This window comes from Podarcis melisellensis (genome assembly GCF_964234715.1).
Source record: "Podarcis melisellensis genome assembly, chromosome: 5".
Classification (NCBI taxonomy): Eukaryota; Metazoa; Chordata; class Lepidosauria; order Squamata; family Lacertidae; genus Podarcis; species Podarcis melisellensis.
This window is the reverse complement of record NC_138537.1, coordinates 90,084,003-90,099,076: the sequence shown is the minus strand read 5'-3', so window position 1 is coordinate 90,099,076 and position 15,074 is coordinate 90,084,003. Positions and strand designations below refer to the sequence as shown.

At 46.3% G+C, this 15,074-nt stretch overlaps 1 protein-coding gene across 3 annotated transcripts; it reads left to right on the top strand.

Annotated features, from left to right (window-relative positions):
- Nucleotides 1–849: 849 nt before the first annotated feature.
- On the top strand, nucleotides 850–14,465 carry ZNF488 (zinc finger protein 488). Of its 3 annotated transcripts, none has more exons than XM_081911784.1 (4): nucleotides 850–952; nucleotides 7,019–7,241; nucleotides 9,870–10,101; nucleotides 13,109–14,465. In XM_081911784.1, the coding sequence occupies exons 2-4, from the start codon at nucleotides 7,026–7,028 to the stop codon at nucleotides 14,245–14,247; spliced, it is 1,587 nt and encodes a 528-aa protein (XP_081767910.1). In that variant the 5' UTR covers nucleotides 850–952; nucleotides 7,019–7,025; the 3' UTR covers nucleotides 14,248–14,465. The 3 variants fall into 3 exon arrangements, with proteins under 3 accessions (XP_081767910.1, XP_081767908.1, XP_081767909.1); XM_081911782.1 differs by lacking the exon at nucleotides 850–952 and adding an exon at nucleotides 1,334–1,468; XM_081911783.1 differs by lacking the exon at nucleotides 850–952 and adding an exon at nucleotides 3,398–3,519.
- The last annotated feature ends 609 nt before the right edge of the window (nucleotides 14,466–15,074 follow it).

Below are 15,074 nucleotides of genomic sequence, written 5' to 3'. Positions count from 1 at the left end.
CTGAGGAGGCAGCATGAGGGAGGAGGAAGAGGAGGGGATGGGAAGGTACCAGTGGCGTAGCGTGGGGGGTGCAGGGGGGGCCGGCCGCACCGGGCGCAACATCTGGGGGTTAGGGTTAGGGGCGCAAATCCATGGGTTAGGGGGCACAAATTACCGTACTTGCCTTGCCCCGGGTGCTGACAACCCACGCTACGCCACTGGAAGGTACGCAGAAGGGTGGCGCTTCAGCGGCTGCTGTGGCACCGCAACCACCTCATACCGGTCTCACGGGTGGCGTGAGCGAGAGTCCCTCTCCCTCCCCACCCTCTCTCGGGCGGGGAAGGGCCGATGGAACTCCTTGCGCCAGGACGCCAGGACTACGGCAGCCCCGACGTGCTGCTTAGCATCCCCTCCAACCAGTGCAGCATCTTAATGTAGTGATTTCCCCCTCTGCATCCATTTCATAACTCTATTTTTATAAATCATTTGTCCATCCATAGTTCAAATTTTTACTACAAGTTTTCTGTCAATCCTACCAATGACAATAGCTTTCCAACTAAATCATAAACTTTCCCCATTCTTTATTAAAGAGGTCCTCTTCCTGGTTTCTGATTCTGCCTGTAAGCTTTGCCATCTCGACGTCGTTCATCAGTTTTGTCTGCCCCTCTTCTTTGGTCGGAGTTGTAGACCCTTAGGATCATCTAGTCCAACCGCCTGCAAAACACAGTCAGTCGCAGCCAAAGCAGCATGGCTCCATCAGTGCCGGATTTCTGGATAAGCTAAGCAAAATCCCTTATTTTGGCTGCTGATCCCTTATTTTCGAGGCTGCTGGTCCCTTATTTTCAAATCTGTAAGTTGACAGCTATGGCCCAGCGGGGGCCCTCATTGCACTACAGAGTTGGAGGGGAGGGGTTCCAAGGGTCATCTAGCCCAACCCGCTGCGATACCGGAATGCCAGGCTGTCGTCCGTCCGGTAAAATCGAGGGGGCGGGTAGGAACCATGGGCGTAGCCAGGATTTATGGGGGTGGGATGGGGCAGGATTTATGTTAGAGACCTGCTCCCTCGGCTACCCCCGTGGTAGGAGCCTAGGGAAAAGCTCGGCCCGTGGGGGCGAGACTGCAGCGGGCGGCGTGAAGTCCGTCTCCCCCCCAGCCTGCCCCGTCGAGGGAGCTTTGGGGATTCCCCTGGAGAGGCGCTTCCGCGGCGGGTGTCTTGGGCCGAGCGATGGCCTCCGGGCCGACGGCAGCCAAGTGAGGGCTGCGCCCCCTCTGCGCCGCCGCCGCCGCCGCCCCCTCTGGGTTGGACTGAGCGCCCCGTCGAAACTCCTCCTCCTCCCGCGGACGAATCCCCGCTGGCTTGGCTACCGGGAGCAGAGCGGGGAGAGCAGGGGGCTCCGGCTGGACGTCTCCCGGAGATGGAGCCGACGGGGCGGGTCTGAGCACCAGCTGATGCCCAGCCGGCTCGCGAGCCGCGCTTCGACCCTCCCAGGTAAGTAAGCGGGTTAAGATGGGTTTGAGGCTGTCCGCCAAAGGACCCTTTTGTCCGACGAGGCGTGCTTGCGAGGGAGTGTGAATCCGCATTCGGTTCAGCGGGACTTCCTCGCGTGCTTATATAATAGGATCGCAGCCTTCAAAATGCCTTAACGTTCGGGAGTGGTTTGGATCCAGGCGCTCTTCCGACGGCACTGTCGAAGGGCCGTCCCTTGGAACCGCCGGGAGGTTTTTTTGGGGAGGGAAACCCGGAGAGAACTCATCCGCCGGAGGCAGACCTGCTGGAAAGCACCAGGGACACATCCCATAATAGCCCGTTTGCAAAATTAGCGACTATCCTGCTTCTGAAGAGCTTTTCAAACCAAGCTTTCAAATACCAAATTGGAATACTGCAATGCTGCTTGAATCGCAGGATCTGACATCCAGGATTTCTTTATGGGATTTGGAATAGATTTCAAATACTCCTGTCTCCCTGTGTAGAATTTGGATTACAAGGAGTAGCTGAACACGGATGATGTGAAATGACAAACTATCTCTGGATGTTTGGCTTAGATCTTTCTTTATATCTTTTCTTTGGGGTGATGGTAAAATGCTAAGGAGAGTTCAAAACACAGCAGGATTTGCTTTTGAGGAAACATGCGTAGGGTTTTGCTGTTATCTTTTCAGCTGATACAAAAGGTTGATTATTATTTTTTTTGTACTGTTAACTTTTAATGCTAAATTGCTTTGCAGTAATGATAAAAGAAAACTAATAACAAAACTTACTGAAATTGTGGATACCAAAATTTAATACCTCTTTTATTTAGAGTAGAGGAAGCGTTGAGAGTAATCTTAACCCTTTAGGGAGAATGAATGGTGTAATTTAATCCATGTTTCTAATAAGAAAACTCTTAACCAAAAGTAGGGAAAAGAAAGCAATTTTTATATATCTGTTGGCATTGAGAATGGGCAGATGATTCTTTTTGAGAGATCTTGTTGTACGGTATTGTTGTACAGTATTTGAAATACATTTTATTCAAGTATCTAGAAGCACCCTATTGTCTCTTGAGACAGACGGATGATAAAAGATGTGGCAGTTGTGCAGGTGAACAGATATCTGAGTCTTTAGGTTTTGAGAGATGTCTGTGCCGCTCCATGTTGTTACAATTTATAGTAGACTTGGAATACCATTTCAGAAGATATCTGCCATATTACTTGCTTTCCTGACATTGTTGAAGAGTGTTTTGGACAAACATTGAACAAAGATACTTTGTTAAGCAGCAACACACATATTGTGAGAAACAGAGGCAGGGTGGAGTCTGTTTCGATCATCCTTTTTCCAGGAGAAAATATTTACTCAGTTAAGAAAAGAGCAACTCTGGATCTCTGCAATTCTACATGGCAATGCTGCTTCCTTTTAGGCAATTGAGATTGGCTAAGTGCGACTGCATTGCTGCATTGTTTTTGAACGTCGAACTGTACCAAAATGAGAGGATGACCGCATTTTCTGTGCCATGAACCTGGGAGCATCCTTTGCTAAAATTCCTAGGGACTCTCCCTAGAGTGGTATTTCAGTGCGGGTGTCTTCTGCAACATCTTCTTGACGCAACAATAGCGCATTAGTTGTGGATTTATTTTGCTTCAGCTTGTTCTGCGATGCTTCTGCAAATCTATGCATCATTGCTGTCTGGAAGGGCCACATCGCAACAGTGGCAGAAGAAAAATAAACCGGAACATTTGCGGTATAGTAACTTATGGGATGTCGGCAGGAAGTGATGGAATATGCGCCGCCTGGAAGCGAAGCCCCCCCCCCAAAAAAAATTTGCAGGCACGAACAGCATGGAAAGCGGGTTGCGTGTGACCTCCCTGATAGCATCATGAGCGCAAATCATCATTAATCCGTGATATAACGGATGTCTGGAGGAGCCCCAAGTTTTGTTAAAGCAGTGATTTCCCTTAGATGGCATTCTGTATGACAGTGATGATAAATAACTAGGGCTATCCCAATCCCTCCCTCTAAAGAACTAATCCTGCTCATCTTTCCAGACAGGAGCCCAATAACTTCTCCAGGTGACTATAAATACAGAGCTGGCTTCTTGACTGGACCTCAAGCTCAAAGGGGACCACAGAGTTAGACACTTGTTACCTTGTTTTTATAGGCGCCAGACTAAGGTGTTCACACGCACTCTCAGCTTAGAGTTGCAGATTTAAGCAAATAAGAGATGTGATTTGGTCAGAGATGGGATCTTTGGTATTCAGTGTTGTGCTGTTCCGTTCTGCCTGCGCAAACATTGCAGCTTGCGGGTAGAATGATCTCCATTCGCTGAGTGGAGGTTCTCAAAATCCCCCCTTCTGATGCAATTTTGGGGGCCACAAGTGGCATGTTGTGGTAGGAGAAGTGAAAAACGCATTATTGTGCAATTGGGAGTCCTTCTGCAGGGCTTCTGACAGGTGAATCCCACCCATAAGTGATATACAGATTTTGTCATGTTGAAGAGTCAAACGTTTTTAGAAATATTAATTTTAAAAATTAAATCCTGCTGGTGCAAGATTAGACCATGATGTCACCTCATCAGAATTGTTATAAACAAACAGCTCAATCTTTTGTTGGGTCGCTTTTTGTGTTGTCATTTTTTAAAATTACAACTAGGGGTCTCAAACGGTGGAAGTGGCCTGGGTCTCTCGGCTTCTGAGGGGGTCCTGCCTCCAGAATAATTTACATTCTTCTTGCTTTAGTCTCCAGCGTCGTGGCCTGGGATTCCACACTTGTAACTCTACCGAGAGAAAGAAATTCTTCAGGAAGTTCCCATTCAGGGATGGCATGGAGTCACAATGACTCTCCAGTCTTTCTTCGCCTTTTTAAAAAAGCCAGTGTCCTCATTTAGCTCATATAAACATCCCACACCCGCTCTTCAAACTTGGCTCCCCAAATCATTTCATTTGATTTTCACAAAGCATCGAAATTTATATTGTACATTGAGACACATTGATCCAGCCTCTCGTGACTGGCAGCACCTAACCAATTGGGACACAGTTGTTTGAATAAAGGGAGGTATTGTGACAAATGCTCTCAGTCTCAGGGCGCATGTCTCTGGATGCAGCCGCTGCAGCACTGATTCTGAGCAAAGCTCTCCTTTTTTATCACCCTGTTCTCCCTTGCCCCCAATCATTCCCAATGCAGATGGAATTGCTGAAAATTTTACCTGTTTTGGAGATGTACAGGATTCCTGGGTCCTCTTGCTCCCAGTCTGTGTGTCTGACAACTTCGCATGCCCTCAAACAACAGCTTTGCAATTGCTCTTTGCTTGGTTTACACACTCTGCACGTCTTGGTTTCTGAAGTGTAGGTCCGAAAACCTTCACAAAACTTATTTGGGGTTGTAACTGCCTCCATTGGGACGCAGGTGGCACTGTGGGTTAAACCACAGAGTCTAGGACTTGCCAATCAGAAGGTCGGCGGTTCGAATCCCCGCGACGGGGTGAGCTCCTGTTGTTCGGTTCCTGCTCCTGCCAACCTAGCAGTTTGAAAGCACGTCAAAGTGCAAGTAGATAAATAGGTACTGCTCCGGCGGGAAGGTAAACGGCGTTTCCGTGTGCTGCTCTGGTTCGCCAGAAGCGGCTTAGTCATGCTGGCCACATGACCCGGAAGCTGTACGCCGGCTCCCTCGGCCAATAAAGCGAGATGAGCGCCGCAACCCCAGAGTCGGTCACGACTGGACCTAATGGTCAGGGGTCCCTTTACTTTTAACTTTAACTGCCTCCATTGAGCCAAGCGCATTGCAGTTTAAAGCGTTGGACCGATTTGGGGTTGTAACTTCTTCCACTGTGGCCCAAGTCATAGCTGGTATTTAAGGGAGGGAAGAAGAGCACTAGAACTACGGTAGTTTTTAGAAGCATTGTTTGTTCCTTATTTTGAGACTTTCACCAAGTTGCTTCATCTTTTTCATCTTTTCTGCTATATCTGAAGGGAGGTTTCTCTATTTCCCAACTGATATCACCCAGCTGTAAGCTTCAGGATGGCGTTTTTGGATGAGGGAAATGTCATGCAAGATAAAAATTTAAGTTCTTCCACCCCCAACCAGTGTTCGAAATTAGCCAGGTGCCAGGCGCATTTTGCACCCAACTTTCGACCACTTGCGACCAAGTGAAGATGTCCGGGTGCTGGGATGATGCCTGACATCTCCATCATCTGTGGAGCCCACCCTGTGGAACACCCTCCCTTCAGATGTGAAGGAAATAAGCAGCTATCCTATCTTTAAAAGACACCTGAAGGCAGCCCTGTTCAGGGATGTTTTTAATATTTAATGCTGTACTGTTTTTAACACTTGACTGGAAGCTGCCCAGAGTGGCTGGGGAAACTCAGCTAGATGGGCGGGGTATAAATAATAAATTATTATTATATTATTATTATTATTATCATCTGGGGATCATTGAGTGGGAACTGTTTTTTCACACACAAATACCCCACCCTATGGAATTCTATCTGTTATATTTAATCTGCACAATCGGAATGAATTTCTGGAATCTACCGGTAGTTGCTTTTTCTATGCAGGAGCAGTCACTATTAAGAAAATGAGGTCAGAATAGGTCAATATATATGTGGACTATCCCTGAATCAAATTGTTTTTTCTTCCTTAAGTTCTCAAAGCTCTTAACCTAGCTCAAGATTGTCCAGTTCTGGGCACCACAGTTCAAGAAGGACACTGACAAACTGGAACGTGTCCAGAGGAGGGCAACCAAAATGGTCAAAGGCCTGGAAACGATGCCCTATGAGGAACGGCTAAGGGAGCTGGGCATGTTTAGCCTGGAGAAGAGGAGGTTAAGGGGTGATATGATAGCCATGTTCAAATATATAAAAGGATGTCACATAGAGGAGGGAGAAAGGTTGTTTTCTGCTGCTCCAGAGAAGCGGACACGGAGCAATGGATCCAAACTACAAGAAAGAAGATTCCACCTAAACATTAGGAAGAACTTCCTGACAGTAAGAGCTGTTCGACAGTGGAATTTGCTGCCAAGGAGTGTGGTGGAGTCTCCTTCTTTGGAGGTCTTTAAGCAGAGGCTTGACAACCATATGTCAGGAGTGCTCTGATGGTGTTTCCTGCTTGGCAGGGGGTTGGACTCGATGGCCCTTGTGGTCTCTTCCAACTCTATGATTCTATGATTCTATGATCTGAACTAGTCAGATGTTTAACCAAGAAGTCCATCATTTGAAAAAGAAGACTCTAGAGTATTTTTGCTCCAAAATGGCAACTAGACTTTCCATTTTGGCGACTGCAACCTTGGTTTAAGGAGCCATTTGGCACCTTTCTTACATACCTGTGCTTCTAACAGAGCCCCCAACACTTATTCCTGATCAAATTAGCAGCCCCCATGTAGCTGTTCTGGAAGCAGACCTAATATGGAAGCAGCAGCAGTGGAAGTTTCTGATCACAAACATATTGAGTCATGTGTCTTTTAGCTCATAAAAAAACATAGACATTCAATTAAAATCCCTTGGGTGACAAATGTGTACACCGTGGACCTGCCTCTACCTATTCTCTGTAGACACTTTAATTCTTTGCTCCTTACAGGTTTGCAATGGAACTTACACTTTTAACAAAAGAATTCAGGACGAGCGATAACAGACTTCTGCCGCAGCATTTCCCAGACGTGTTAGCAACTGTCCACACCACTCAAGAAATTCCAGAGGAAACTATTTTGGGGCCATGCCTGCTGCACGATGCACAGTTGGACACTGTGGCTTTTATTGCGCTCAAGTGCTCAGAGAAAAGAAACATCCATTATGTCATCAAGGTAAGAGGCTGTTCAGAAGAGTCCCTTTGCATGATTCCAGAAAGTGATTCTGAAACGAAGCCAGCTAGCTTTTGATAGGCACTCTAATCCTAATTGTGAGCTAAAGTAATGAGAATGGTTACTGTATTGTGATATTTGCAATCATTGGGATCATTTCCCAAGGGGCCCAGGCACCCAGGATTTTCTGTACTGTTGGGATATAAGGCTAAACAGTGAATTTAATTTTTTATTCTATTGACCCTTACTTACTTACTTACTTAACAATTATTTATTAACCATTTTTCCAAATTTATAACACATCAGTGTCAAATTATAACTAATGTAATACAATACTAATAACTATACAATATAATACAACTACAGTCATACCTCAGGTTGAATGCGCTTCAGGTTGAGCATGTTCGAGTTGCGCTCTGTGGCAACCTGGAAGTAATGGAGCGCGTTCCTTCCAGGTTTTGCTGCTTGCGCAGACGCTCAAAATGACGTCATGCGCAGAAGCGGCAAAAAGTGACGCGCGCATGCACAGACGTATCGTCGCTGGATACGTTTGCTTCTGGATGCGAACGGGACTCCGGAACGGATCCTGTTCGTATCCAGAGGTGCCACTGTATACAATAAATAATGTAATACAATGGCTTCTGACCATTGCTTTTGGGGATTTCCCAGCAAGGAGTAAGTACAGTCATACCTCAAGTTGTGTCTGCTTCAGGTTACGTGTTTTCGTGTTGCGACCCACGGCAACCCGGAGGTAACGGAACGGGTCACTTCCGGGTTTCGCTGCATGTGCAGAAGTACTAAATCCTGCTTCACACATGCACAGAAGCGCTAAATCGCGCATGCGCAGCACTTCCACTTGCATCAGTTCTGTGTTGCAGACGGGCCTCCGGAACGGATCCCATCCGTAACACAAGGTTCCACTGTAGTCCCACAATATTTTTTTTGCAAATTCTTGCCATTGTATCACTGAGCTCTCATAGTAAGCCATAATAAAGGCCATAGAAAGATTTAGCAAGTTGACTATGGTGTGATTGTCCCTGCTGACCTTGAGGTGACTCCACCAACCAAATCCTGAAATGCAGTCCCAGTGTCTTCCCAAAGCCTAACCCTAGCACCTAGGAAGTGACCTTCCTCCCAGAAAGAAAGTACAGTGTACCTCGAGTTACATACGCTTCAGGTTACAGACTCCGCTAACCCAGAAATAGTGCTTCAGGTTAAGAACTTTGCTTCAGGATGAGAACAGAAATTATGCTCAAGCGGCACAGCAGCAGCAGGAAGCCCCATTAGCTAAAGTGGTGCTTCAGGTTAAGAACAGTTTCAGGTTAAGAACGGACCTCCAGAACAAATTAAGTACTTAACCCGAGGTACCACTGTAGCTCACTGGAGAATCTACATGGATTTATTTTAGTCGGGCCAACTGGTGAGAGCTCCACCATGAATACTTGAAGAAGACAGCTATTGAAGGATGAGAGCAAAAGAGTTAGGTGTGCACAGCATCCTAATAAAAGGGTGAAATGTTGATTCTTTCTGAAGCTTATGTGGGAGGACATGTTCATCACCATTATGGGTGCATTGTCAGGGGCTGGACTGAGGAAGAATGGTGGGGACTGCCCTCCATTCTCCTGAACCTTCCTGAGAACAGGAGGACAGTATAGATTTAGAACAGTGGTTTGCAGAAGGTCACAGTTCACAGGCTGCAGTGGGGAGAAGCTGGGAAATATTGGGAGAGCAGCAGGAAGAAGAAGCACCAGCAGGGAGAGACAGCTAACAGACTCAGTGTCCCTAGAAAGCCTTCCTGACCGCCCTCCATCTCCCAGGACCAGGCGGCCATTGTGAGAACAGAAAGCTCAGAGGCAGAAAGCACAGATCAGCCGACGCAGGGATGACATAGAGTAGGAGAGATGGAGGGGAGGGGACTTTACTCAGAGCAACGCCATTGTCTTAAGGAGACGGCATTCCTTCGTCTCTCTCTGTGAATATTGAATAAATTACTTGGTAAGAACTCCTTTTGTTTATCTGCTTCTTGGCTGCCACTGTGAGAGGAATCAGATTCCCTGAAGCCTGACATGTATCCATTAATATGGCAGCACTCACACAAAACTTCTTTTAAAAAATTACAAGGAAGATTACAAACTATTCATGTACGCAACGACTGCCGCTAGAATCTTAGTGGCTCAGAAATGGAAATCCCAAGAAATCCCAACTTTAATGGAGCGGGAGACAAAAATGTTTGAATACATAGAATTGGCGAAATTGACTTATAAGATTTGGAACCAAAAAGAAGCTAAGTTCGAAAAGGATTGGAGTAAATTTGTTGAATATATACGGAGTAATTGTAAAAATTTAAAAACTGTAGCAGGATTAATGTAAATCTTGTGATGTGGATGGAGTGTAAATAAGAAACTAAGAAAAGATTTGAGACATGAAAACCATTGAAGGGATGGAAGGCAGTCCGGGCGCAATAAGGCGCAGGGTAAATAAGAAGACATACAATTTTTTGACTGTAAGAGTATTTGTTTTATTTGTTGTTGTTACAAAAAAGGAATAAAAAGTATGGGGGGAACCTTCTTTTTAAAAATAATAATAATAAACAGAACAAAACAGTGAATTTCTCCACTTTTGGCCCTACAGGTAGATGCCACATCAGTGCAGAATCCTGGTGGGTTTCCTTGGATGAGGTTGGTTCAACCAGCGTCCAACAAGAAAGAGCAGAACCTAGAAGCCTACTTAAGGAATAGCCAGCTGTACTATCGCCCTACAAGGAAAATACACCGGAATGAGGAACTCCTGGTTTGGTATGATGAAGAGCTCTCCGGGCTTCTGGGATTCAACGAGATTAAAGCCAGCAGACGACTCCACAGTGGTGAGTATAGAAAGCCCATCGTCTAGCTAATGTGCCAAGTGGAATTTTCATTCTCTGGGGAGTGCAAGCCATAATTCTTTCGCTTATCGCCCACCTTGGCTTGCCACTCCCTTGGAGGGCTTGCACGTACGACATTTTGTCTGGGACACCATCCTTCTCTTCCTAAATAGAAAGACAGACACCTTCAGAATCAGTAGAGCCTGGCTTTTATCAGTAGCATCTATTGTATTCGAATCACCTGAAAGTCAGCCATCGCTCAGCCTGGACACTGAGGTCCAGCTCCGAGTGCCTTCTTGCAGTTCCCTCACTGCAAGAAGTGAGGTTACAGGGAACAAGGCAGAGGGCCTTCTCGGTGGTGGCGCCTGCCCTGTGGAACGCCCTCCCATCAGATGTCAAGGAAATAAACAACTATCTGACTTTTAGAAGTCATCTGAAGGCAGCCCTGTTTAGGGAAGTTTTAATGTTTTATTTTATTTTATTTTATTTATTATTATTATTATTATATTTTATTATTTGTATTGCAATTAAACACACTCAAGAAGGCAAGAATGTATTGCAGCAATTTAAGATCAATACATTTATTATGACATAACCCATGGGTAGGCAAACTAAGGCCCGGGGGCCATATCCGTCCCAATCGCCTTCTAAATCCGGCCCACAGATGGTCCGGGAATCAGAATATTTTTACATGAGTAGAATGTGTCATTTATTTAAAATGCATCTCTGGGTTATTTGAGGGGACTGCCTGGTGTTTTGACATGAGTAGAATGTGTGCTTTTATTTAAAATGCATCTCCAGGTTATTTGTGAGGCATAGGAATTCATTCATCCCCCCCCCCCAAAATATATAATCCGGCCCCCCACAAGATCTGAGGGACAGTGGACTGGCCCCCTGCTGGAAAGTTTGCTGCCCCCTGACAGAACCTAACTAGATTCCGCTTCATCAGATACCCTGAAAGAAATGGCCAGATATGTCGCAGAAAAACGACCTATCAAAACGAGTCTTGCAAATAATTTCCTAGTCCACAACTACCTATCTTAGCTGGGGAAGCCTTCATCTGAAAATCCAGCTCTGCGGGAGCTCACTCCAGCTGTGGAGCTTGTCTTCATGTCACTTGGGGGGGCGACCCACTGGTGCACACCAGCCCAGCCCTCCACGCTGATGTGACGCCAGCCCTGATCCGCTTTGCGAAGTTGGCATCAAAGGGGGCATGGCTGCTGCATTCTCTTCAGGGGTCCCAGAAAAATGTGCCCGGGGCCATCGGCCCTGAAGCCAGCTCCCCCCGCTACGTACCTGGTTCACTCTGAGGTCTTTCCTAACACTTCCACCTGTGGGAACTGATATGGTAACAAACCCTACAGAGCATCCGTAAGGTAGGGACCAGTTCGTTATTACTAATAATCCATAGAACTCCTCACCAGGGCAGACTTGGGCATTATGGCGCCCTGAGCTACGTCAAAATTTGGCACATACACATCAGCCCTCGTGCCCTTCCAAGGCTTTGGGAAAGGGGCATCAAATTATTGAAATATATTTAAATTTGTGTGTAATGATGCAATGTTTCTTATAAGAATATATCTTTTTTTTCCATGCCTTGTTGCTATAAGATACATTGCTGTTATTCCCGTAGCTGAGAAACAGTGATTTTGCATTGTTTTTCATGGTGGAAGATGTTAGACAGATGTCCTAGAAGCAATTTTTTTTCAGGGAGGGCATTTGAAGAACTGACAAGAGATGAGGTTCTAGGGCTAATTGACAAATTAAGGATGAATGTCATCCTATCCAATTGGCATACACCTGAGAGCCCCCTGAGAGAACTCAAGTGTGAAATTGCTCATCTCCTTACAAAAGGAGCTTGTAACTAAAATCGACTTTGTTACTAGAGAATTGGAGAGTAACCAAAATAATGCCAGCTTTTAAAGAGGGATGCAGGGGGAGTGGGGAATTATAAGTCCAACATCTGTTCCAAGAACACTTTTACCTTGGTTTTCAAATGCCTTGGGAGTCGAACGTTTTGGTTTCCAAACGATCGAAAACCGGAAGTGAGTGTTCCGGTTTTCAAGTGTTCTCTGGAACCCGAACACCTGACATGACTTTTGCAGCTTCTGATTGGCTGCAGGAGCTTCCTGCAGCCAATCAGAAGCTGCGCCTTGGTTCCCGAATGTTTTGGAAGTTGAACGGATTTCTGGAACGGATTCCGTTCGATTTCCCATGTACCACTGTCTATTGGTTGAAAGCATTATTAATAATATTATTAAGCATATAAAAGAACAAGCCTTGTTGAGGAAGTATCATGCATTCTGCAACAGAAGTCTTACATTCCCAAACTTTTAGAGTTGTTGAGACTGTCAATAAGCATAGGATTTGGGATAATGGCGCAGATATGATCTATGATTTAGATGATCCAACTCTGCAATTCCGTGACTTTCTTTTTTTAAAAAAATATTTTTATTAATAATTTCAATATAACAAATTATCATAACATATCATCTTCATCATTCTCCCCAATTTCCCTCTCCCCCAAGACTTCCCTCAGTTCCTCTCTCTGATTTTTCAGCACATGTTGTTCTCTGCATATTGCAAAATTGTAAAGATCCTTAAATTGTCTGTCTATTATATTAACAGTCAATAAATTTGTGTATGTTTATTCAAAACCTGCCAAGGAGTCCAGTTTATTTTGTGTTTTTTTAAAGTAGTTTGTAAAAAGTTCCCATTCTTCTTTAAAGTCACAGTTGTCCTTGTCTCGCAATTTGTATGTCAGTTTTGCCAGTTCCATCAATTTCTCTTGCCATTGTCCTTTTGTCGGGGTTTCCTCATTCTTCCATCCTTGAGCTATTAAGACTCTTGCTGCCGTTATTACATACATAAATAAATTCTTTATTTTCTTTGGCAATAATGAGTTGAAGAAAATGTTTGTGAAAAAAAACCAGAGGCGTTTTTGTTAGGGATTGTAGGAAAAGACCTGACCTGCAATTCCGTGACTTTCATGACTTTTCTTTCTGCCTAGAGTTGGGTTGCCCGAACTGCAAGCAAGTTTTCAAATGGGAACACCCCTTTCTGTCTCACGCCCGCTTCCTCTGCACCCCAGAGAACAGTGCCCAGCTCTGGAGGAACCTTTCTGCCCCAAAGACGACAAAGAGCAGGTTGGTAGGACAACCCACAAACTTTCACAGCCTGGCTAGGGACCTGGAGTTCAAAATGGCCGCTTGGAAAGACGATTCCCACGGGGAGAGGCGGATGAACTGCGACGACGTGGAGAACGGCCTGAGCCGGAAGGCTGTGTTGTTGGAGAAGACAAACCACCTGCACGGAGGGAGCAGGGACGAAGGAGTTGCGCAGCAGGTATCAGGCGGATCTTTCTGGAAGCTCGGCACGGGAAAACAAATGTCTGTTAAGAAGGATGCTCTCCTCCTGGAGCAGAAGGAGAGTGCGTTCACTGAAGTGAGGCAGATAAAGGAGAAGATGAAAATGGAGAAAGCCAAGGCGGTGGAACAAGGAATTGGGGAGGCCCACCCTGGCAGGAACCCTGTTCAGTGTTCCCCTGGCAGTGCCTTCTCCTTTGTGTGGCCCAACCGAGGTGCCAGGGAGCCAAAGAGTGCTTTCAGCAAGCCAGCTAGATGCCTGCTGGACAGGAGGACAACGGCAGCTGCCCCTCACCCTCTGAGCGACTTAGGAAAAAGCCCAGGGGAGTTGTCAGGATGCGTCAGTGCCGCGGACGTCATGCGTTACAGCGCCCTTCTGGCTTCGAAGTTCCTGGCCAGCGACTTGAACAGCTCCCCGTTGCTGCCGCCGGGCCTCGTTCAGCGCAACCCTTACACCTCAGGGCTGTGGCCCAGGCAGATGGGAGAGCAAAGGCAGGCCACGTCCGCCCCGGCCTCGAGTCCCTCGTCCACTTCCTTGACTCTCTTGCCTCCCACCTTCACCTCCTTCAGCGTTGCGGCCCAAAACTGGTGCGCCAAATGCAACGTCTCTTTCCGCATGACGTCCGACCTGGTGTTCCACATGCGCTGCCACCACAAAAAGGAGGGGACTTTGCCAGAGTCCCCACGCAAGAGGAGGCGGGAGGAGAAGCTGACCTGTCCCGTGTGCCAGGAATATTTTCGGGAACGGCACCACTTATCTCGGCACATGACTTCTCATAATTAGGACCTCACTTGGGTCAGATGTGTGCATTGATTGAGCTGTTTCCATTCATTTTCTGCTAGATTTCACCGTGATTTTCCAAGAGCCAGGCAATCTGCAGTGATTTCTGTGTTTTTCAGATGTGAGGAGGGGGACCATTACTCCAGGAGCTCCAGGAAGATATGTTCCTGGAAACTGAGCACTGTTGATATGCTTCCAAGGAAATAAAAGACTGAGACGTTGAGGTGGTGGTGTTATTTTGGAAATAATTTTGTTGGTTTGGTGTGGCGGAGGGCTTATCGTACCTCATGTTATTCTTCGAAAAAGCCTGCCCGCCTGAGAAGTCCAGTCCACTCTACTAAGCAGAAGTAGTAGTAATAATAATTTGTTATTTATACCCCGCCCATCTGGCTGGGTTTCCCCAATCGCTCTGGGAGGCTCCCAACAGAATATTAGAAACACAATAAAACACTGAACATCAAAAACTTCCCTAAACAGGGCTGCTTCCAGATGTGTAATGGTTGGGTCTCTCCCACAGAAGCGAGACAATTCCAGCAGCAATTAACTCAGGTTTATTGCTCAAAACACACAAATCACTCGGGAGCTCAGTCCCTCAGCGTCTGCTTCCAAATTAGCTGTTGCCGAGTCTAAGTTCCGCCCCTTCCTCTTCCCACATTTAAAGCCCCCTTTCGCTTCCTTTTCTGATCACGCCTTTCATTAATTCTTGCTTGCCTGCGCATCGTGGGATGGGCTTTTTCCGGTGGCCCTCCCTTTGAGTCCGAGCTTAAACTGTCAGTCTGTGTTTTCTCCCTGTAACTCCCCCCTTCGTTCTCCCTGTTCTTGGAACTCCG

Coding starts and splice junctions, on each gene's coding strand:
- ZNF488 (XM_081911784.1), top strand. CDS start 7,026: ATGGAACTTACACTTTTAACAAAAGAATTCAGGACGAGCGATAACAGA. Junction 7,242..9,869: donor ACATCCATTATGTCATCAAG/GTAAGAGGCTGT, acceptor TTGGCCCTACAG/GTAGATGCCACATCAGTGCA. Junction 10,102..13,108: donor CAGCAGACGACTCCACAGTG/GTGAGTATAGAA, acceptor CTTTCTGCCTAG/AGTTGGGTTGCCCGAACTGC.